At 39.4% G+C, this 25501-nt stretch overlaps 1 protein-coding gene across 10 annotated transcripts in view; it reads right to left on the bottom strand.

Moving 5' to 3' along the window:
- Positions 1 to 25115, bottom strand: part of VPS8 (VPS8 subunit of CORVET complex) — a 238918-nt gene extending 213803 nt beyond the window's left edge. For 2 of the 10 annotated variants that reach the window (XM_054681298.2, XM_063807397.1), the window contains exons 1-5: positions 25021 to 25106; positions 12451 to 12691; positions 11012 to 11080; positions 4424 to 4554; positions 2503 to 2596 (exon numbers count right to left, since the gene is read on the bottom strand). In XM_054681298.2, the coding sequence (XP_054537273.1) occupies positions 2503 to 2596; positions 4424 to 4554; positions 11012 to 11080; positions 12451 to 12603 (447 nt within the window). In that variant the 5' untranslated portion in view covers positions 12604 to 12691; positions 25021 to 25106. Of the gene's footprint in view, positions 1 to 2502; positions 2597 to 4423; positions 4555 to 11011; positions 11081 to 12450; positions 12692 to 20350; positions 20459 to 25020 lie in introns of those variants that run through there. The other 8 variants (XM_063807398.1, XM_063807399.1, XM_016942447.3 and 5 more) reach the window with 7 other exon arrangements.
- Between the last annotated feature and the right edge of the window lie 386 nt (positions 25116 to 25501).

The raw sequence follows: 25501 nt of genomic DNA, 5'->3' as shown, positions 1-25501 counted from the left end.
TCACCTGACTTCCAAAGCTAAAAAAAACACAGATATTAGGAAGCACTGTAGAGATTACAGAATTTTAGTACTGGTGTTGCAATATCTGAGGGTAGGGGGTCTCAAAAGCCAAAATGCATGGGAATCACCTGGGATGCCTGTATGCTTGGGATTCTGTAGGTTTGGGGTGAGCCCCAGGAATCTGCAATTTAATCAGTACCCTAGGAGGTTCTTATACAGTGGACGCATTTTGAAAAAAACACTACACTAAGCTATCTCTAGTATTTTAAAGTTGATGATAAAAATAATAAAGATCCTTTAAAAAAAAGTTACTTTGAATTATTTTATAGTCACATGTCATACTACTTTGAAAAGGATCCCAAATTAAAAAATGAGCTTCACAACTGCAAAAATTTCATCTCTCCAAGTGTTTTCCATGCATGAATCCCAAAACTGTGATCAAGGCCCCAAACAGCCCTAATAACATCACTAACCACATGGCTGAAGGCGCTATTGAGCAATTATTCAGGGAGAAATATCCAAAAATATAACTAGCTTTACATGTTAATAAACCAACCATCACAGGAAAGCATGCAATTTAAATTGAGCTGGTAATCCAAAAATAGGAAGGCACCGTATGATGACTGTCACAGGAAAGGCAGTTTTCATTTTAACATACCAAAGGAGCTCAGCCATAGCAATCAAATAAAAACAGAATGCAAACACTCTGGGATTTATTAGAATTTCCCCTCCTCTTCAAGGGGAAGGAGAAACCCTTTTAAATAACAGATTTATCTAATCATTGTTCAGAGTCTGAGTTTTAGCTCAGTCTCCATTACTCAAAATATTTTTAAAACTGCACAGGTGGGTCAAATGACTGTTCTGGTTCATCTTGATTTTGAAAGGAATGAATTTCATCACCTACATAAGGATTAAATTCAGAAAACGTCATGGAAATGTAATCCTCAACAGGTGGTTCCCATTCTAGCAAATATGAGTTACTCTCCACCTAAAAGAGGAAGAACAATTGCCCAGGTTTCCTCCATTGCTTGAGCATCTCTCTATTTAAATTCACTTCATGACATATGAGCTAGGTCAGGATACCCCAATTGTCACAGTAAATACTTTTTTTGTTGTTGTTGTTATTTGCACTAGGGGCTTTTTCTGATAAACCTGAACATTGAAGTGCAATTGTGGTATCTTGTAATTCTGTATCAATCTCTCACCCTCTTGAAAAATCCAAACTTGGCTGGATGAGGTGGCTCACGCCTGTAATCCTAGCACTTTGGGAGGCTGAGGCGGGCAGATCACAAGGTCAGGAGATCGAGACCATCCTGGCTAACACGTTGAAACCGTGTCTCTACTAAAACTACAAAAAATTAGCTGGGCATGGTGGCAGGCGCCTGTAGTCCCAGCTACTCAGGAGGCTGAGGCAGGAGAATGACATGAATCCGGGAGGTGGAGCTTGCAGTGAGCTGAGGTCGTGCCACTGCACTCCAGCCTGGGCGACAGAGTGAGACTCCGTCTCAAAAAAAAAAAAAAAAAAAAAGAAAAATCCAAATTTTTATTTCTTGTCCAACTTGGATATTCAAAATGCCAATTAAATGCCCCAAAAAGAACATAAAAACACATTAAACTTCCTGGAGTATAAATCTGTCATTATCATTATATACAGAATCTGTACATTGTACTCAGAAAACCAAAATTGAAAGACTACGTAAAACTATGGGCTTTGGGGTCAAAAGAAAAGTCTGATAGTGTCAAACGAAAAGTTCTGCTGTCTATGGACCATTAAATATCGTTTACATTAACCCAGTGCTCTACATAATTTTCAAAAAAGGCCACAGATACTCTGTTCCAGCCATTTTACACATTGACCACATTCACCAATGCCACCTCCATTTCACAACAGAGGCACTACACTTGAAGCCAGAAACCCCAATTTTGAATAAATGCCTTGCTACCTCCTAACAGAATGATCTAAGACAAGTTAATACCACCTTCCTGAGCCTATCTTCTCATTTGTAAAATAGAATACAGCTTTACCTAGTTTCCAAGTTGTAACAATAAATGAAATAAGGGACATGAAAATACTTTTGTGAATTACAAAAAAAAAAAAAAAAAATCATTCAGTTGTAAAAGATTCTGATCAATCATTTCTCCATATGAAAAGAGAAAAAAAAAACAAGCACACAATCTCAACAAATACACAAGATGGCAACTAAACTGAAAAGGAATTTAAAGAAAAGGCAAATAGTATTTATTTTAGGCTTGCTGCCATATTTCATTTAGGCACAGCCTAGACTCTGAGCAGAACTTTATTTTCATGGCTGCACTAATTTCTGTCAAGACATGTAGCCATGTCTCATAAGTCAAAAATCATCACACAAAAACCATGAAAGCCAGATTCTATTTTTCTTAAGCCTCGGGCCAAGAGAAGTGCTGTATTTTGTTTTATGCTCATTCCTACTTCATTATGCCATTGCAGGTTACAAAGTTGAGGGAAAAGAACAAAATACTTACAGCTGCAGACACTATCTGGGCAGAAATTCCCTTCAAAAGTGAATGGCGCATAACTGATCCATGAAGTGAAAAAGAATCAGGTAATTTCTTCTTCCTAAAAAAAAAAAAAAGAAAAACATTTAAAAACAGATAAAAATAGTGAAAAGGCGAGGTCCCAAAGCTTTGAAAGAAAACACACACGCACAAAAAGCAGAAGACAACATTGTATGTAATTTGTTAGATCTGTTTTTTTTTTCTTTCATTATTATTATACTTTAAGTTTTAGGGTACATGTGCACAATGTGCAGTTTGTTACATATGTATACATGTGCCATGTTGGTGTGCTGCACCCATTAACTCGTCATTTAGCATTAGGTAGATCTCCTAAAAGAGGTATGACGGATCTAACAATCCCACCTTAAAATGTATTCAACCCGCCTCGAACCTCAAAGAAGCACAAGCAGGAAAATGAATCAAATCACCATTCCTTTCTCACGATTCAAACTGCTCCATGCCCACCTTACGGAATGCGGCAGTTAGGTTCTCACGTTCTCCAGAAGGCTGCCTACAGAGCACTCCTCCGGCCTGCAAGTCTACATTACCCTACTGCCTTCTTACCCTTGCTCACCTTTCCTGTGCTGCTGCTTCTCCTATGACCACCCTCTCAATCTTCAACCACCTCCTCAAATTCCCCCCTACTCATCCTCATACAAAAAGTAACTTTTAAACTTTTACCCAACATTACTGAGCACCTACTCTGTATCACTAGAAGTATGCTCTGGGAATACAAAAATAAGAAAGTCACAGTTATTACTGTCAAGGATCTCATAGCTGAGGGGCTGAGAAGTAACTCTAAAGGATAAATGTTATACTAGAAATATGAATTAAGTGCCATATAAATGCAAATGAAGAACAGTTTAATTCTGTTTATTTGGGGGGCATTAGGGACAGCTATAGAAAAGAGAAGATGACTAATTTGACCTTGATGGATGACTAGGAGTTTGTCAGGCAAAAAGCACAGGCAGAAATATGAAGATGTAAAGGTGTACAGTGTGTCTGGGGTACACATACACAAAAGGTACAGACTAGGAGGGCTGAAGTGTGAGTGCTTAGAGATCAGGTCAAAACAGTAAGCGTGGCCCAGACTGATGCCATGCAGAGGAGTTCTGACTTAATTTTGCAGGCAACAAGATGATACCATATCTTTTAAGCAGGTAGTGACCAGATCATCAAAAACATTTAAGTTATCTATTTGAAGGACACATTGTTGAACAGGTTAACATATCCAGCAACGGCCCCTATCCCATAAGAGATAACCTAAAGAAAAGAGCATTGACACAGGCAAAATCGAAGAAGAACAGATCACTTTATCAATATTAAAGTTACACATGAATTCAATAATGTATTTATAGTATGATTCCTCCAATTCTCTTTCCTTTTCACAGTCTCTCCAAGAACTTGGAAGGTGAAAAGCAGCCCAAATTTAAGTTATTTAGGGTTAGAAGTCCTTTTCCTGAATTTTTAATCGTCTTTGTGATTCTCTGAACCCACTCCAAGAGAATGAAGGAAGGCTGATCTTAGAGAACACGGATGACAGGGAGGTGCGGGAGGGTGCGCAGAACAGTAGGGCAGTGAACCAAGCTGCATGTTTCCACCACAGACACTGTGCCAGGTTTAACGTGTGCTTCCTCCAAGGGCTCTCCTGCTTCCAGAAGTCCCTGGCTATCATTATGGTTTCCTACCGAGAGTTCAGACTGTGGTCATAGCACCTACCCTTTTACATTCTTCCTTAACGGTACCAAAATTTTCAAGATATTATATCCCTTCTACTTCCCATGCAAGGCTTCAACAGACCATATTGTACTTTAAAAAGTACAATATTTACATTTGAAACAATTGAATACTTCAACTGTAAGCAAGTATGATTGACATGAATACATACCTTTTTAAGTTGGTCCTGTCACCACTATCTGAGCTTGCCACAGATGAAGTATCATAGGAGTGAGAATCAATAGTATCAATGTTTAACAATGTAGGATCCTCAAGAACAAAAGACTCATCTTCATCATCAGTCTAAATTGGAAGAAGATAAATCAATACATTCAAAATCCAAATACTCTATGAAATGAGTCAGGCATTAATGGGTTTCTCCAGAGCACACAAGTGCTTATTTCTGCTTTTCGCCTCTATTCCATGCATTCTTATTGACCAGAAAGAAACCATACAGAATTACTAGTATTAAATTCTAGACAGCTATTTCTCTCTACAAAGAAGTCACCCCAAAACTTCTTTCGTGTAGCAGGAAGAAGCAGGAGCAGTTATGCAGATTATTGTTAGCTGTAGAATATTTCTTAAAAATCAAGCTTTTACAGATGATTTAGCAGTTAACTAACAGCCAATGGCTAATTTGAAGAAAACAAACACCATCTGACTATAGTCTACTATAAAAAGAAATGACAAGCAGACAGCAGAAAGGCATTCTGGGTAGGAAACAGTGCAGAAAGGCATTCTGGGTAGGAAACAGCACAGAAAGACACAGTGATTTCACAATAGATTTTGTCCATGGGAAAAGTAGTAGTCCAAAATGTCTGGAGGATACAAGCAGAAGTTGGAGATGACCCTAGAAAGATAAGCTGGTACCCAAACCATGAAAAGCCTTATATGCCATTACACTAGATGGCAGCAGGGCCCGTGTCTATCTTGTTCATCATTGTACCTCTAGTGCCTAGTATAATGCCTGACACATAACCAGTACTCATTTAATGAATATTTAGTATACTATATATAGCAGGCAGTGGGAAGGCAACTGACATTTTTAAGAAGTGGAAAGACATGATGGGAACCATGTTTTAAAAAGATAAGTGGGGCAGTATGAAGAATGGATGAGGCGAGACAAGAAGACTTTAAGGACCAGTAAGAGGGCTATTGCACTATCAAGGAAAAACGGGAGATCCCAACCTAAGAAGCTGCAGAAGAAGTCAACAGAGGGAATGATGAAACACATTATGGAGAAAAAATCAAACGTCTCTGGTTACCATTGAAATAGGGGGTTGAGTAGGGGTACGGATGGGAGGAGAGGTAAGGGAGAAGTCACAGAAGAGTACAAGGTTTCCAGCTTCTACAACCAGGTAAAAGGTGACTCTACTCACTGAAATTAGAAAGCAGACAAATGGCAGATAAAGCAGGATGAGGAACTTGGCTTTGCCCAAGTTGATTCTGAGTGACAAACATCAGACAACGATGTCTCACCGTCTCTTTCAGCTGCACTACCTTCTGCCTTACCACTTCCAATCAATGTACTTGAGAGATTAATGTCTACTCACTACCTCGATCCACTCATTACAAGCTCCTACCGACCTTGCTGATGCTACTAGCCAAATCCACTGGCCTGCTTTCTGTTAGCATGTTCTTGTTCTCCAGGCATCATTTAACCCTGTTGACTATTCCCTGTCACCCAGGCCGGTGTGCAGTAGCACAATCACAGCTCACTGCAGCCTCAAATTCCTGGACTCAAGCAATCTTCCACTCCAGCCTCCAAGAAGCTGGGACTACAGGTGCATGCCACCACGCCTGGCTCATTCACTACATCTCGAAGCTTTCTTTTCCTTTAGTTTTCGGTACATCTCTCCTTCCTGGTTCTCCGCTAACTTATGTGTCCTCCTATTAGTCACATGCTAGCTTCTTCTCAGCCCAACCTTTAAATACGATTGTCCCCCAGGATTATATTCTAAGCTCTCATCTTCTCTTCCTACTCCATGGACTTCCTATTTGAGTAAGCTCATCCATATCTATAGCTTTAAGAACCATGTTATCTAATGACTCCAAAATCTGTGTCTTTAGCATCAACATTTCTCAAGGTTTAGGTCCAAATTTACCATTGCTTTCCAGATATCTCTACACATAGGTCTTCTAAAAAGAGGGTTAGGACTGGCAATAAGACATTATGTTGCTTAAGTGCTATAAAGATTGGAACGATTGCTGTAGGAAAAGGGAAGGAAATAATTCAGAAATAAATACAGCAGCATCAAGATCTTAAACAAGAGAGTCAATCAAAATGTTATTTGATTTTCTTAAAAAGCCTGGGGACATAATTAAAGAAAATGGATCAGATGAATTAAGCCAGGCTTACAGGATAAGTGAAAGAAAAAGTGAAGGGAAAAAAAGAAGTGAAGATGTCAAGACTGAATTTAAAACTACTGCTACACAGTAAAAGTATCAATTATCCCCAAACTGATGTGAAAAAAACTGCACAATCCTTTCAAATTTCAGCTGATTTGTGTGTGTGTGTATGTGTGTGTATGTGTGAACTGATAAACTAATTCTAAAACTTACATGAAAATGCAAAAAAATAAATACATAAATAAGGCAATCTTGAAGAATAACATCAAAGCTGGAAGATTTTAAACTACCAGATATCAAGACCTATTATAAAGTTTCAATCACTAGAATGTGAGATCGAGGCAAGTATGGACACACCAATGGACTCAGATCCACACCTATATGATTACCTGATTTATAACAAAGGTGACACCAGATGAGAATACTCTTTTTAGTACATGGTGCTGGCTCATTGCTCACACTATCACACCCAAAAAAAATTCCAGATGAATTACAGATCTACATATGAAAGGAACAACAATGAAGATTTTAGAACAAAATAGGGTAACATCATCATAACATTGGAATTGGAAAAATTTTCTTAAATAGGGCACACACACGCACACAAATGGAAAATTTTAATAAGCTGAACTATATTAAGAACTTGTGCTCCTCAAAAGAAACCATTAATAGAGTGAAAAGGTAATGTACAGAAAGAAAGAAGATACAATATGTACATCAAATAAAGGGCTTGTATTAGCATATATAAAGAACTCCTATAAATCACTTAAAAAATAAAACAACAGAAGTGGGCTAATTATATGAAAAGGCAATTCACAAAAGAGATATTCAAACGGTCAAAACCTATGTCAAAGTACCCAATTTCATTAGTCTTTAGGGAAATTCAAATTAAAATCATGATGTGATAGCACTGCAAATCTTTTAAGAATGAAAGTGAAAAAGACAGAAAAATTCAAACGTTTACAAGGATATAGTAATCAGAAATCTCATATACTGTTGCTGGAAGTGTATATCAATACCACCACTTTCAAAAACGGTGCCAATATATACCAAAGCTGAATATAACTATACCTGATGATCCACTAATTCCCCTCCTAGGTATATGCCCAACAGAAATGTGTATAAAGCTGGGCACAGGGGCTCATGCCTGTAATCCCAGCACTCTGGGGGGCCAAGGCAGGCAGATCACCTGAGGTCAGGAGTTCGAGACCAGCCTGGCCAACATAGCAAAACCCCGTCTCTACTAAAAATACAAAAAACTTTGCCACGTGTGGTGGTGCATGCCGGTAATCCCACCTACTCGGGAGGCTGAGGCACGAGAATCACTTGAACCCAGGAGGAGGAGGTTGCAGTGAGCCCTGATCGCGCCACTGCACTCCAGCCTGGGTGATAGAGTGAGACTCTTGTCTCAAAAAAAAAACAAAATGAAAACAGATAAAAACCAGAAATGTGTGTAAGTATGTACATGCCAAAACACATTAATAAGAAACTTTACAGCAGCACTCTTCATAGTAGTCAGAAATTAGAAACTACACAAATACCTATCAACAGTAGAATGAATAAAGGTATATTCACAAGGAATTTTACACAGCAATGTGAACAAATCTAAAAACATAATATTAAGGGAAAGAAGTCAGAAACAGAAGAGTACACACTATATAATTCCATTTATATAAAGTTCAAAGCAGGCAAACTTAATCAATGCTGGTAGAAGTTAGAGTAGTAGTTACCCTGGGTTTGGGTACTAAAGGGACACAAGATGAGCTTCTGGGGTACTAGTAATGTTCGGCTGCTTTATCTGGATTCTGGTTACACAGGTTGTTCAGTTTGTTAACATTCACCACACTGTACACTTATGATTTGTGCACCTTCCTCTATGTATGATATACTTCAATGAAAAGTTCAAAAGAAATTTCTGGCTGCACAATCCAACAGCAGGATTGAAGTAAACCTAGGACTATTCTCAGAGACTGGGAGATTAGAAAGGGTCAAAGACTTGGTCTTAATGAGGCCAAAAAACAGTTTCAATAGAAGGAAATAGGGGAAAAAGGTTATGGTTAAAGAATGGAATTTCGAAATTAAAAATCTCAGAAGCAGCATAGTTTCGAAGGATGGCAATACCTAGTAACATTCTTTCATGCCCTAAATTCTGAGATCTAGGATGTCTCAGTAATCTCTAAATTTCTACTTTAAAAAGTATCGGCCAGGTATGGTGGCTCATGCCTACAATCCCAGAACTTTGGGAGGCCGAGGCCGGCAGATCACTTGAGGTCAGGAGTTTGAGACCAGCCTGGCCAACATGGTGAAACCCCGTCTCTACTAAAAATACAAAAATTAGCTGGGCGTGGTGGCGGGCACTTGTAATCCCAGCTACTCAGGAGGCTGAGGCACGAGAATCGCTTGAGCCTGGGAGGTGGAGGTTGCAGTGAGCCAAGATCGTGCCATTGCACTACAGCCTGGGCGACGGAGTGAGACTCCATCTCAAAACAAACAAACAAACAAAAACAAACAAAAAAAGTGGATGTCCATTTCTTCCCAGTCTCCTTTAAGGTTGATATTAATGAACATTATAGAATATATGCATCCACATATCCTGAGAAAAGGTCTTATTTATGTTTTCTACTTCGGCCCTTTTCATTTTTCCTTCAGTCATTTTCTTTAGTACTCCCCACAGCCCCCTTATCGTCTTCATAATGGTCTACAATTTGAACTATGTTTTCTTCCACTTACGACTTGCCTGGTTCCCTGGAGGTGTAAAGTCTGGCCAGTTCCCAGCCTCATTTCCCTCTCAAGCACAGAGATAGTCATATTGCACTTTATAACCCCAACATCTAACACCATGACCCAAATACACTAGGCACTCACAAACTACTATTGAGGATGATAACAGTGTTATCTTCTTAGTAAACCACTAATGACTATACTTACTGTTACTCACAGATAAGAAAGTTGCTGTGCAGGAACAGTTTTCCTTCATTATGAACCACAGCTCATTCACATGAGCATTATTTTCTTTGCTGATATAATAATTTACAAACAAGGCCTTATACACAGTCCTCTAAGATTATTTTTATTTTACACTTAATAATTGAAATGAGGATGCAATTAAGGCCATTTTAACAAAACTGACTAAAATTAATCTTCTCACCTCTAAATGAAAGATTTCCTCTATATTAGAAAGTAAATAAAGGACATTTCACTGTAACAGAATATTCTTTCATGAACCAAAGCCTTCTTTATCAAAACTAAAAATGCTTAAGTCTTCACACAGAACATATAGGACACTTCTGAAGTTAAAACACATTCAAAGTTAAAATACACTCAAAGTAACAGCAACATCAAACTGATATAAAACATAGAAATAAAAGCCATACAAGAAAAATAAAAGACATAATTGACAGAGAAAGTAGTTTGCATCCTATAAAGCGCTGCCTACAACCCTCATAGGATAGGCAAAGAAATAATAAAGACAGAGGCCCAACTCACTCGGAGCTTTGGTATACGTGGGCCTTTCTGTCGGGGAACTTTTGGGTCTTTATCTTTTGGAAAACATAACTGCGGATTTGAAATAGATTTATACATTGCAAGATCTTTCTCAAATTAGAAGCTAAAACCTCCAAGGGAAGTCTCAAGCAAGTTTTTAAAAAAATGAAGAAGACTGAGTTGAAGGGTTGTCAGCAGATGCAGGGTACATAAAACAGGCGTGCTTCACCAACCATGTACTCTCACAGAGCCCCTTTAGAAAGCCTTTGATCTCCCAATTCAGAAAAGAATAACACCATTTCAAAACTCTGAAAAACTTTTCATTAGAAATGGTATTCATAAGATAAACTATAAAAGATTAGTTTTCTTCATGTAGAAGAGTGATGAAGCTTATTATAAGGTTGCAAGATGTTCTTTAGTGTCAGAGGACAAGCTATTTGAATATCAGTGGTAGAGACAACTTAACCATTAGCAACACATAATACAAACCTCAAAAGTGACATAAATTTTGCATCTCAATTCACTTAATAAAATATATTTTAAAGTCTGCCAAGTATTAGGCATTGTTCTGGCCACAGAGACCCTAAAGATGAACAAGAGATGGTTTATGCCCTTGAGAAGCTCACAATCTAGACTACTGCTGTCCAAGAGAACTTTCTGTGATGACGGAAATACTCTTTATCTATGCTGTCCCCTAGCCACATAGTAGCCACTAGCCACACGTGGCTATTGAGCACTTGAAATGTGCCTTGTGCAGCCAAGGAATTAAATTTTTATTTGATTATAATTAATTTAAATTTGAAACTGACACACACGACTAGTGGCTACCCTACTGGAAAGTGCGCATCTAGGTGCATGTATGATAACTAATCCAAAAACTATTAAGATTAATGCCACAAAATGACAGTAATCATTAATATTCACTTACCTCATTTAGTATGCTTTCCAGTGTTGGAGGAGTATCAACTTGAGGAATATCAAACTCCTTGTCATCAATCTAAATAAAGAAAAAAAATAATGCTCACAAAATGATGCCTTTCCGCTTATAATTGTGAGGGGTTTTAGTTGATTAAAACCACCATCAATTAAAAGACAAACTTACCACCAAAATGACCAACTCAAAAATCCATAGTAATAATCAAGTCAAGGATACAGAGTGGTTTCCTTTCCTATCTACACATTCAGTTAAAATCAAGGACATATATGCACTAACTGCGCTATCCTGACAGCCCTTTCCAGAACACTTTTTTTTTTTTTTGAGACAGAGTCTTGCTGTGATGCCCAGGCTGGAGTGCAATGGTGTGATCTCGGCTCACTGCAACCTCCACCTCCCGGGTTCAAGCAATTCTGCCTCAGTCCCCCGAGGAGCTAGGAGTACAGGCACGTGCCACCACAAGCAGCTAATCTTTTTTGTATTTTTAGTAGAGATGGGGTTTCACCATAAGGCCAGGCTGCTCTTGGACTCCTGACCTCAAGTGATCCACCCATCTCGGCCTCACAAAGTGCTGGAATCACAGGCGTGAGCCACCACGCCCGGCCTACTTTCCAGAAAACTTGTGTTGAAAGACTTTTGCATCTGCTTTCTTAAATATGACAAAACAACATCTAAGAAAACCCCTAATTTTCTAAGTTTAGACATAAGTCATAAGCAATAAGCAAAAGTCTGACATCACATTTCTTAGTTATTTCATAAATTATGGTGAGAGATAATTAGGTCAAGCAACATGCTGTTATTCTCATACTCACAGAAACCCGTTAAAATAATATTAAATCAAAGGGAGAAAAAAATGCTGTGCAAGATAAGGAACTACCACTGGCTCTGTGACTTTGAGAAGTCATTTACATAGCTGCATGCCAGTGTCTTCATCTATACAATGGATTATCAGAGTGTTGTGAGAGTTGTAAAGCTCAAATGACAACATGAATCAAATTGTTTCATAATGGACTATACAAATGAAGAGTAATGTTATCTCATAAAACTATACACGTGGGAGGCCAAGAAGGGAGAATTGCTTGAGTCCAGGAGTTTGAGACCAGCCTGGGCAACATGGCGAGACCCTCTCTACAAAAAAATTAAAAATTAGGCGGGCGTGGTGACACACACCTGTGGTCCCAGCTACTTGGGAGGCTGAGGTGGGAGGATCACTTGAGCCCAGGAGGTTGAAGCTTCAGTGAGCCATGTTTGCACCACTGTACTCCAACCTGGACAACAGAGTGAGACCCTGTATCCAAAAAAAAAAAAAAAAATTATACACAGACTCCTATTAACCCATGCAAAAATGACAGACTTAGAGTCTCTGGGTCACAAAGCATACTCTAATCTACACTGGTTAAACATTATCACTTGACAGAAATTGAAATTTTTACCAGATCATTTTTGAACTCCAGTTCCTTGTCCAGATCTATGTAAGAGAATTTTGAAAGTGAAGCTTCTAGATTGAAAGACTTATTCAGCTCTTCGTCGCTCGTCTTGGCACAGAGGCTCTGTTCCACATTTTCATGGTCTGGTTCATTTTCCATATTTACTTCTAATAACAGTATTCAGTCCATCAAAGCAAGTGTTTTTTGTTTGTTTGGCCTTAGCTCACGAAGACCTGAATGATTATCTCTTTTCAAAAAAAGAAAAAAAAACAAAACAAAACAGTATCATTTAGATTTCCTCCTTGTCAATTGGACATTCCAAAGACTTACTTGGTCAGATTTCACCTAAACATCCGATCGCAGGCAAACTGAAATTAACAGTGGGGTACAGGGTATGTTATTAGGAGAGGGTTTCAATGAGAGCATAAAGGAGGAACAGCTAACTTGGGCTCAAGGACTTTAGGAACTGGCCCGCCACCCAAAGTCATAAAACTGGTGATAGTGATAACTTAATAGGCTCAGCCACTAGACCTGGTACCAACTGATTTATTTACCTAACAGCATAAGGGTAAATCGGTGCCAAAAGCTGCAATTAATGCCTTCTTTACATTCCAAACCCCAGGGTAGTGCTCCAGTTCCCCTGGAAATAAGCATATAAACCAGTTTTGTTGTTGGCCTCTGCACAGGGCCACAGATGTCTCTGGGAGCTTAGCAGAAACACTGAGGATGAACAACTAGCTATTTAATACAACACAAGCAAACCTAAGGGTTCAGCTCTATTAAAGGAAACAACAATGACCCCAAGATAAAATAACTCCATAGCCTACCAGAGATTTCTAGAAACAGAGCCAGTCACAGAGAAACATGGACATTTTCAGAGAAAAATGAAATACTAAAGAAAACTAGAGACTTATACAGCTTTTTATTATTTCACAGCTCTAAATGATAGATCACACTTATATCAAAAATCACAGATAATTTGGTTTACTTGCAAAACTGTCATTTTTAGAAAGCTAAAATATACTGAAAACATTACTGTAAGTTTAATAATTAAGTCTGCTTTTAAATGATTTTACTTTGTGTTTCAATTAGGCCACAAGTGACCCAACTTTAAAAAGTCCAATTAGCTTTACCTGTTTAGGATAAAGCAAAAATATGAAAACAGAAACAATGCCCTAATAATAATAAAGATCATTTTGTTTCCTAAACTAGATGTTTTTCACAGTACCAAACTGGCAAAACTCTCAGTGCAAAGCTCTTTCAAACTACATACTGCCTTTAGCGTGTATAAACACCACTACCACCAACCCTTGCCCTGCAGTGAGCTTCTCTTAGTAAATTAGATTGTGTATGTTAGTAAAGACGGATTGTGCATGTTAGTGAAGGCAGAAAAAAAAAGACTTGTAATTACTGAGCCACTTAATTTCTTTTAAGAAATGGAGTCTCACTATATTGTCAACATGGCTTCCAACTCTTGGGCTCAAGCCATCCTCCAGCCTCAGCCTCCTGAGTAGCTGGGACTACAGGCATGTGCCATCATGCCTGGCTTGAAATAACTAATTTTTTAAAAAGTGAACTGAGATTAGTTGTTTTTAAACAATATGCTAAAAATTCACTGATAATTTTATCTAATGAAGCTCATTATTTTAGTACCTATAATTAATTCACTTCCTTTGATGTTTCATTTTTATCATATTAAAAGAAATGAATAGTTACTTTGTATAAATCATGGACTTATGAAACTGACTTTTCAAGAGCTGAAACCAACTTTTCTAGCTATTACACTATTTGGTATATTACCAAATACAGACTAATTTCTTTCACATGCTACAGAAAATGGGTTTTCTATTTATAAGGTTGTGTCCTAATAAAACACACACTATCAAACACATTCCTAGAACACATAACTGAGGCCACTCTTTGCCTGGCAACATTTTAAAGTATCTTTCCAACATCAGGTTCTAAATATAGGGCTCCTTTTGCAATAACCCAAATGCAGTAGCAATACTAATGTTTATACGCATTTCTTCAAAGACCTTAGCTCATGACAAATTACTTTTTAATAAAGTCTTTCAACTCCTATTTGTACCACTAAGCAAAAATGGTTGCAATTATTTAACAACTATTTACAAACATGCACAATCTAATTCACGTTCAGTGGTTCCTAAAGATAGTTATTAACTTTTATTCTTATACATTTTTCAAAAATAGTGGGAAAGACCATACAGGAAAATAATATTTAACTGATTTAATAATGTAAAATGTTTCATATTTTATATGTCTTTCCAAAATAACTCAGAAAGGAAAACAATTTTTTCCAGCTCTTTTTATCTCATATCTGGAGTTATTAAGAGCTTCCAAGACCATGTAACAATTCAGCATCTGTGAACCCCAATATCACACTGAAGAAGTGTCAGGTGATAGGCACTCCCTGAAGATATCATCCCGCCAAGCTACCCTGCCCCATTTCTGACCTTCATTTCACTGAGCTCCTTTTACCAATGTAATGTGCTGGCAAAGTGGACAGAACACAAGCCAAAGAGTCTATTATTAGGTCTGCTGTTGTGGCCACTTTTCTTAGAAATGACCAGGAAATAATCACTTCTCCCCACCCCTGACACCCCAAAAAATAAAATAAATAAATCAAGTCTGAATCTGGACTTTATGAGTTCCTATCTGTGACCTTGGTTAATTTGTTTACCTTTTCTGAACCTATTTCTATATCATTAAAATGGAATATTGTGGACATTTGTGTTGTTTGCTCAGAACAGCGTCTCTTGTTCTGGGAAGGGCTCCTTCAAACCATGTGTTCTTGTAGAGGCTAATGGTCAAAAATCCCTTAGTAAAAGGGATTATGTGATAGCCAGAGTCTTTCACCAGGATTCATTAAAATGGAACTGATGAGGAAGAGGTATTTCCATTGTTCTCTATACAATGAATAATGTGGCTGAGCAGATCCCACACTCCCCACCCAGCTCGCTTCTGCAGAAAAGAAATCATTCACTTAACACACACCTAACTAAACACTAAGCATCTGTCACTGGAGATGAACCTCTATTGATAGAATTTAGGTTCTAGGTACAGATTCTCTAGCAAGCATGAAACCTATCTAAAAAAACGAAGTAGAGGCCGGGCACAGTGGCTCACACCTGTAATCCTAGCACTTTGGGAGGCCGAGGCAGGTGGATTTCCTGAGCTCAGGAGTTCAAGACCAGCCTGGGCAGCAACACGGTGAAACCTCGTCTCTACTAAAATACAAAAAAAAAATTAGCCAAGCGTGGTGGCGTGTGCCTATAGTCCCAGCTACTCAGGAGGCTGAGGCAGGAGAATTGCTTGAACCCGGGAGGCAGAGGATGCAACGAGCCAAGTTCGCGCCACTGCACTCCAGCATGGGCAACAGAGCAAGACTCCATCTCTAAAAAAAAAAAAAACAAAGTAGAGAAGAAAGTTCTGACATTATTCAAGCCTCAGATTCTAGTCTTCTATGAAGTTAGCTCTACCCATAGCCTTCTGGCAGTCTGGCTACATAAACCAACATATACTTTCCCAACTTCCCCCTTTCTTTTAGCACTTAAAATTGAGAGTCCTGGCTCTTATAAATGCAACTACCTACTTTGCAGGGCTCCTGTGAGGAACAAATGATATGACTATAAAGCATTGAGAATAATGTCTGGACATAATTTTCAACAGATATTAGCTATTACATTTAAAACCTCAAAATTTTCAAATTTTTCTAAAGTTAAAGATTCTAAAACAAAATCCAGTATTTTTGTAAAGGTCTAGCCAGTGCTAAGCATATCAGAACGATATCCTGGATATCACAGCAGTTCTCCATGAGCTGAATGGTACGGGTTTTGTCTAAGACTAGTACAGCCCCCACCAAAGCAACAGAGACACTTAATAAAAACTTTAATTATAACAGAAGTGTCTTATTGTTACTAACTCATTCTAAAATCATGCTTTAGGCTTTTTTAACATCAACATTAGTCTACGCTTTATTAGTGAAGCCAACTATGTCCCCTTCCCAAGTTCCTCTTTTGTCACTTACCAGCAATTATTCCTTCCTTCATTTTAGTCAGTAAGTTTTCCCAACTCAAATAGACCTGGTGAATCAAAAGGTCACCATGCTCAAATTTTTTTAAAAGGAGAGTTCACATGAGCAGCTTCTGTGAATTTTTCAGAAAGTACCTGAGCTGGGAATCTACCGGTGGTAGGCAGTATGAGGGTATCCAACAATGCCAGTCCTAATCCCCAGAAACTATGAATATGTTACTTCATATGGCAAAAGGGATTTTGCAGGTTAAATTAAGACCTCGACAGGAAGGTTATTCCGGATGATTTGGGTGGGTCCAATGTAATCACAAAGGTCCTTGAAAGGGGAAGAGACAGGCAGAAGAGAACGCCAGAGAAAGAGATGTGACACCATGTCACAGGCGTTGAACACGGAGAACAGGGTTCAGGAGCCAAGGATGCAGGCAGCCTCTAGAAGCTGCGAAAGACAAGGAAACAGATGGTCTCCGAGAGCCTCCAGAAGGACTGAAGTCTTGTCTTGACCTCTTAATTTTAGTGAGACTGGGGTGAGACTTGTGAAGTACTGAACTGTAAAATAAATCTGCATTGTTTTATACTACTAACTTTACGGTAATTTACGGCAACAATAGGAAATGAATAGACAGTTGATCCTTGAACAACACAGGTTTGAACTTCAAGGGGCCACTTACAAGTGGGTTTTCTTCCGCCTCTTCCACCCAAGACAGTGAGACCAACCCCTCCTCCTCCTCCTCAGCCTACTCAACGTTCAGACAAGGATGAAGGCCTTTATAATGATCCACTTACACGTAATGAAAAGCAAGTATATTTCCTCTTCCTTAGAATCTTAATATCTTCTTTTCTCTAGCTTACTTTATTGTAACTAAATACAAATAACACACAAAATATGTGTTAAACAACTGTTAATGTTATCAGTAAGGCTTCTGCTCAACAGTAGGTAGTAGTAGTAAAGTTTTTGGGGAGTCACAAGTTGTACTCGGATTTTCCACTGGTTGAGGGGGCAGTGCCCTTAACCCCTGCATTGTTCAAGGGTCAACTGTACTAATAAATATAAGTTAATTTGTTTCTGGTCACATATCCAACATTCTGAAATATTAACCCTTCCCTTGTGGGTTGGTGTTGCCCATGTGTTTATTAAGCAGGCCCTTCATTCCAATATATGCACCAATGATGAAATGCTTACTATATGATGCTTAATATTTCACACTTGATACCGATCCTGCTTCAGCTATCCCTTAAATGTTATCCCAGTAAAAGGCTGATAATGAACCACTCAAAAATTCCTGCTGGGATGCAATTCTACGACTAGTTCTTCACCCAACCATCATGTGAGCTAGTGTTTTTATAGTTCTTAAGAGGATACCATACCAGAGAGTACTTGCACATAACAAAACAGGCTACATGATTTCTTAGTCTTAGAATGAAATCAGATTAATCTGATAGGAAATACATGTCATGGAATCATAATTACCCAGTATGCTGTCCTCTTCTGAGTGCTGATAAACGAGTATTTTAATAGTTCAGACATAAGATTATCTGACATCTTGATAATTCTGTTATTTCCTCTTAATTGTTATTCCCAACCAATTAATAGATTCAAGGACCATTAAAAAAAAGATATGTGCCATATAAACAGCAATGACTTAATTATGACACTGGCTAACTGAATAAGAACTCTAGAATGTGTGACCTATATTACGCCAAGTTAAACTTGCACCAGTTTTTTTTAAGAGATGGGATCTTGCTATGTCGCCCAGGTTAGCCTTAAACTCCTGGCCTCAAGCGATCCTCCTACTTCACGTCTCCCAAGTAGCTGCAACTACCAGCCTGTGCCACCATGCCTGGCTTTTCACCAGTTTTCACCTTGGGAAACATTTATTCCTAACTGTTCTCAAGCTCCATGATCCTGTTTAATCCTGACATTCTTTTCCTCCTAAAAGTGTCATATGAGATACTTTTTCACATTACAATGAAATAGAATCAAGTTTTTATTTACTATATAATGCTAGAAAACAATCACAAAATCATGATATAGTACAACATTACATGCAAATTTTATTTTTGGCCTTCCCAATCCAAGCATTTCTCTTCATTCCTTTGTTTTGTTTTGTGGTTTGCTTTGTAAAGGGAAAAATAAAATGCAATGGTGGGTTAACTTCTATTAGTTTTCTATTACCTTCTGGCAAATGGACTTTTTTTTTTTTTTTGAGACAGGTTCCCCCTCTGTCACCCAGGCTGGAGTGCAGTGGCATAAGCTCGGCTCATTACAACCTCTGCCTCCCAGGCTCAAGCAATCCTCCCACTTCAGCCTCCCAAGTAGCTGGGTCTACAGGCGCACACCACCATGCCCAGCTAATTTTTTGAATTTTTCATAGAGATGATGTTGGCCAGGCTGGTCTCAAACTCCTGGGCTCAAGCCATCTGACCGCCTCAGCCTCCCAAAGTGCTGTGGGATTACAGGTGTAAGCCACCACGCCCAGCACAAGTGGACTTATTTTTAACAGATTCCCAATGCCTCCAGGATAAAATCCCAAATTCTAAGCCTGTGACTCCAGATATCACACGAGCTGATCCTTCTGCCTCCTTCCCTTACAACTGAATTTATTATTTTTGCACTAAGAGTCCTTCATGAATAGCTTCCACTTTCCCTTCATGTCTGCTCAAGCTGATTCACCTTCCCTTTCCTTTCCTTTTTCTCTACATTTATCTAACTTCCTTTCTTCCTTCTGGGCACCGTTCAAACTGGATCTGCCTATGACCTCTTCCTTCCCTAACCATCCTCTGAATTCAGAAAACATGTCTTCTTTTAAAACAGTGGCTTGGCTCTTTCCTCATGCTGATTCATTAGTTAATTTACCATGTGACTATCTTTTCTCCCCAGCTATATAATAAAAATGGGGCCATGCTCCTTTGAATATTCCACATCACTGGGCTTACTGGCTTGCACAGCTAGGTAGACATTCGAAAAATGTTTGATTAACATAGGAACTAGGAGACAGGAATAACATCTGTGTTGCAAATTAAATCTATCAGTGTTATTACTTGTAATTGTTAAGCTCCAGAGGATATTATTTGACTCACAGCATATAGGAATCTATACCATAAGAAGCCAAGTTATAATTGAATACTGCTTATATGTAGTCAAGCTTGTCAACCACTGCAGGTCATATTTATCAACTATCGGCTAAAACTTTGCTTCCTTAGGAAGGCCTTTTTTTGCCCTGCTCAACTAGGCTATGTTCCCTGTTAGTATGCACCCATAACATCGTTCTCCTCTTTTACTACACTTACCACATTGTAATCATTTCCTCATTGTCTAAACCACCATTCCTTGCCCCCAGTTGGAATGCAGGTTCCATGAGAGAGCAAAGACCAGATCTGCCTTGTTCACCATTCTATTCCCCGTGCCGATATGACACAGCAGCTGATCAACCCACCCATCTACCCATCCACCCATTCCTCCCTCCCTCCCTCCCTCCCTAGGTAAATACCCAAGCAAGACTGCATCACTGGCTTCCAGAATCTCAAATAGCAGTTCTGGTCACGTAATATAAAGTATGGTTAGTTACACTACTCCAAAACGCCTCCATCTGTGCAAGTTCCATTCTTTGCATCTAGGAGAGATATTTTTAAATCATTTAGCTCATTTATAACATGATGCAAATCCCACAATCTCAGATGTTTTATGTTCTTTTACGTTAATTCAGCTTAGAGGCCAAGATGAATACAGTGGAAATGTACCATACTTCCATTCAATTTGCAGGATTTCATCTATTATCTTCAGCAACGGGAAGGAGAGAAAGAGAAATGATTCATATAGATGATTCTATGAATCATGATTCATGATTCTGCATACCTCCACTCAATAACTTCTTGCTTCACAGTGAGCACACAATAGGAGATGGTCAGCTGCTGTTCTATGTCTCAGTTCTCACATGCCTCACACCCAAGCAGTTCACGTCACCTGTGCTCAAAATAACAAACACCATGCAGTTCCAACATGGAAAAACAAGATCTGGCCGTATGGGGCTTCCTGAGAGACCCACCGCTTGTCAGTCTCTGATATGACTCCCTCTTGGGGTACTTTGAGGGTACTCAATTTTCACCTTATTCATTTAGATACAGACCCTATTTAGAGAAACATTACTATATACTGGGATGGGCTGCTTTACTTGACCCTGGAATTTCTTTCCAAGAAGGCACATTTAGGTAATTGTAGCTCACAGTGCCAGAACTGCCACGACGAAAAAGCCCAACCCTCTGTTTCTCTTTCTGTTCTGTTGGTGAATGTCTAAATGAGGAGAGTGATCATAAGTACATACAGATTAAAAAATGTTAAAAAGAAAAGTAAGGGGAAGGAACAGTGCCTAAGACCTTCCTGTATACAGTGAGTGCTAAGTTACTGCTATGAATTGTTAGACAATCAGCTCCAGCCTAGAAAAGAAAAATCTAATCCCCTATCACAATATACAAAACAATACTATGAACGAAGTCTACAAATATCTAGATAATGTAGAAATTCTAACTTTATTGATCAGTTTTATATCAATATGTGTGTGAGGTAATAAGTGAAATAAATAACAGAGAAAAATGATCACTTCCAGCTTCTATAATACTGTCTCCACTATCATGAGAATCTCTCTTCTCAGACCCACTTCAGCTCCAAAGAACTCCTCCTAAAAAGCACAAGGGCCTTGTGTACGCTGAAATATATTCCCTTTTCTTCTTCACATAACTGACTGATGCAGGTAAATTCTTGTAAGTTAAATGCGCAAAAGACAGGATTCCACTTAGGTAAAGGCTGAGTAGATGATGGCCTTCTTTATTAATTTGCAATTAACTGTCATCTCAATTTCTCTTGATTAGGTGTCAAGAAGGATATAGAGTCATGAGAGATTTATTCTTTTTTTTTTTTTTTTTTTAAGAGCAGGAAGTAACTGGAAGCGTCTTGCTGAACTGCAACGGAAAAAACAAAGGTTAAAACACCCCAGCACCATTGCCATCTTTCCTGGAGGGCAACTGCTTCTCCTCCATTCCAACCATGTGATTTTGGTGGTGCTGCCAATCGAGTACCCTATCTACCTAGCTAGGGGAGCAGAAGAGTAGGCACATCACATTCTTGGGTCCTATGTGCCCAATCAAGGTACTTCTGGAATTTCTCTTTATTCTGGGGTGCTTAATCTTGGATGGCATAACACAGGAGTCATCTGCAGTCACATCTTTTATGCATTTATATACAGTCATGTGCCCCAAAAAGACGTTTTGGGTCAATGACAGACCATATATACAACCATGGTCCCCTAAGATTATACATAATGGAGCTGAAAAATGCCTGTAACCCAGTGATGTCATAGCTGTTGTAATGCAATGCATTACTCATCTGTCTGTGGTGATGCTGATGTAAACAGACCTACCGCACTGCCAGTAGTATAAAAGCTAAGCACATACAATTATGTGCAGTACATAATACTTGATAATAAACTATGTGCCAGTTTATGTATTTGCTATCCTATACTTTTTATCTTTAGAGTGTACTCATCTACTTATTTAAAAATTAGCTGTAAAACAGTTTCAGGCAGGTCCTTCAGGAGGTATTCCAGAAGGCACTGTTATCATAAGAGATGACAGTTCCCCTATGTGTTACTGCCTCTAAAGACATTCCAGCGGGACCTTCCCGACTCTGTGTAGGCCTAGAGTAACGTGTGTGTTTGCGTCTTCGTTTTTAAAGATTAAAATTTTTTTAAATAGAAAAAAGCTAACAGAATAAGGATATAAAGAAAACATTTTTGTACAGCTAATTGTACAATGTGTTTGTATTTTAAGCTAAGTTTTATCACAAAGAAGTTAAAAACTTTTTTAAATTAAAAAGTTTATAACATAAAAGTTACATTACAGTAAGCTAAGGTTAATTTATTATTGGAGAAAGAAAAAATTTTTAATAAATTCAGTGTAGCCTAAGTGTACAGTGTTCAAAAAGTCTACAGTAGTGTACAATAATGTCCTAGGCCTTCACACTCACTCACTACTCACTGCCTCACCCACAGCAACTTCCAGTCCTGCAAACTCCATCCATGGTAAGTGCCCCATACAGGTTCACATTTTTCAATCTTTTAAACTGTATTTTTACTGTACCTTTTCTATGTTTAGATATACAAATACTTGGCCATTGTGTTACAACCACCTTATTGTGTTACAACCACCTACAGTATTCAGTACAGTAACATGCTGTGCTGGTTTATAGCCTAGCAGCAACAGGCCATCCCACATAGTCTAGGTGTGTAGCAGACTACACCATCTAGGTTTGTGTAAGTACACTATGATGCATGCACAATGACAAAATTTGCCTAACCACACATTTCTCAGAACATATCCCCTAACTGTCCCATGACTGTAACAGGAAGAATGAGGCTTGCAATTACAGTTGCAGAGGAGATAGGGAACTGGGGGTTACTGGTCCTTTGCAGAAAGGGAGAGAGACACAAGTACTCCATCACTGGAGTCACTGGATTTAGTGATACCCCAGCCCCTTCCAGGTTTGGAGCCAATAAATCCCTTTTAGCTTAAGCCCATTTGAATTTTCTGTCACTTGCAACAGAAATATCTTTGACTAAAAAAGTATAATTGCTATTACAGTAAACCTAAGAAATTCATAACAGTGAAAAATCCAACGCAAAGCTATATTTCCTTGCTAAAACACAGAACACATTTAATAATGTCATACAGCGTGAAGATAAGTCAAATATTCATTCAAGATTCAGTTAAGAATACAACAGTTTGATCTTACCACTATGTACCGATGACACCTACAGCTGTGGATCAAGAGAACATACGATCTAAACTCTATGAAAGCTATCAATAGATCCAAAGTTAAACATACTTCATTAAGTTCAAAAGATCTTACTTCTCATTCACATACATAACTGACATTTTGTGTCACACTGGTTGAAATGTCAATGGAATAGTGAGATACAGCTAAGAATCACCAACATGTCCCAATATTCTGGAAGACAGAAAACATCCATCTGCTGACAATGGTCCAGATAAGAAGCAAATATATTAAATATAAAGAAAAAATCAACATATTACTCTGTTAGAGCTCTGGAAAGAATTTTCTCACATATGCCTCTTTGACCATATAAAGCCCAGTAGTTCAACGAATTTTTTTTCCATTTATCTTTATTGCATATTCTATGGAACAGGCCAGCTATTGCCAGAGAATTCAATACCTATTCTGTGCTTAAATTTAACCATGAGTAAACCCATGTCTTACACAAACATATGCAGATTCTCCATCCACATTTATATTAGATATATCTCAAACCCACACAGGCAGACATAGACATACACAGACAATTAACATGTAATTGTCTCCCAAATGCAGACATTTGGAGTAAGGTTTAGCACCACAAGCTAACATCCATGCTTGTTTTGCCTGGGTTTTGGGGTTTTTCAGTAGGGGAAAGTAGAGTATGGTAGAGGGTGGATGGTGCAGAGGCCAGAAGCCTTCCTATTCATTCTAACAAGAATCTAAGAAGTGGAGGGGGCCTGCTTATTTAAAGAAGGCTCCCCAGCTAGCTATTCGTGATAACCCACGGCCATGGAACCTCTCACCGATCGTACCTCCTCCCACCCTATCCTCCTGTAAAGCACCCCCATTTTGTACACCCAGACACTCTGAGCAGCTGTTTCCCTCCTTCCCCAGATGCCAAGCACAAAGAACTGGCCAAGGCACAGGAGTAGCCTCGAACTTCAGAGGCCCACCTTTCACCCTGCTGCCCTTACTCTGGTGCACAACTTGCACGTGGAGACAAACTGGAACCAGCCTCACAGGGTGCGCACCGATCCTAAGAGGTGGACATCCCATCTAAGCCTCAGGCTCAGGCACCCTGATATCAGTCCCCGGAGGCTAAAGGGGTCCACACCTGTTTCCTAGGCCCGACAGACCGGCTACACACCTGTTCCGCCGGGGGGGGGGGGGGGGGGAGGGGCATGACACCCGCCGCCTAGGCTCACAGTCGGGGGAGCGGGCGCGCCAGTCCTTCAGCCTAATTGCCGCACGACTGTAACAGGACAGAATGAGGCTTGCAATTACAGTCGCAAAGTAGATAGGGAACTGAGGGGTTACTGGCCCTTTGCAGAAAGGGAGAGATACACAAATACATCACCGGAGTCACTGGATTTAGTGATACCCCAGCCCCTTCCAGGTTTGGAGCCAATAAATCCCTTTTTACTTAAGCCCATTTGAATTTTCACATTCATTTGGAACCAGTAATTGGAAATTGCCCGACCCAGTTCCGGGCCAACGTACGACACGCCCCTCCACTCGAGAATCAACCCCGCCCGGCCCGTGGCTCGGGTCCGGTTAGCCCGTCAGGGGCTGCTCTGTTCGCTCCCCGAGGTCGCGCCGCTGTCGCGCGGGGAGGAGACGCCAAGGCTCAGAGACCTGTCGCGCGCTCTCCTCCTATCCTGAATACGGCCCCTCAATCCTGTCTCCTTCCACGGGCCCGCTCTCTGGAAACTCGTTACCTGAGCTTGCTGCCATTCCGGCCCTGGACCGCCGGCCCACGTGACCGCACCCTCTGCTCTAGCCTCACGCACGCGCACTACCTACCACTGCGGGCAGCGCTTCCGCTTTCCTCCTCGCACTGCTCCCCCTCCTGGGCGGTCCGCGCCTCTTCACCACGCCCCTATTTAAAGGGCCAGAGATACGCCGTCTTCCCCACTACGGAAAAAATGGGTGATTCGCATCTTGAGGACCAAGAGAATGGAAACGTCGAAAGAGTAGCGCAGACAAATAAATAGCAGTCCTTGAGGTGAGAGGAGAAAGCTCCTCCTTTAAGAAAGTGAATTTACTTGTAGCCAGCCCAGAAGGGAAGTTGATTCCCTGCCTTTTGGAGTTTGCAACAGTAAATTTTTTTTAACTTTTTTTTAAAAAAGATGAACTCAGAATTGCCTATTTATTTTGTCAAATAAGTACAATAGGCACACACATACTAAAATACCAACT

This window comes from Pan troglodytes, chromosome 2, assembly GCF_028858775.2.
Source record: "Pan troglodytes isolate AG18354 chromosome 2, NHGRI_mPanTro3-v2.0_pri, whole genome shotgun sequence".
NCBI classification, from domain to species: Eukaryota; Metazoa; Chordata; class Mammalia; order Primates; family Hominidae; genus Pan; species Pan troglodytes.
The sequence above is the reverse complement of the archived record's forward strand: the minus strand, read 5'-3'. Positions and strand labels throughout refer to the sequence as shown.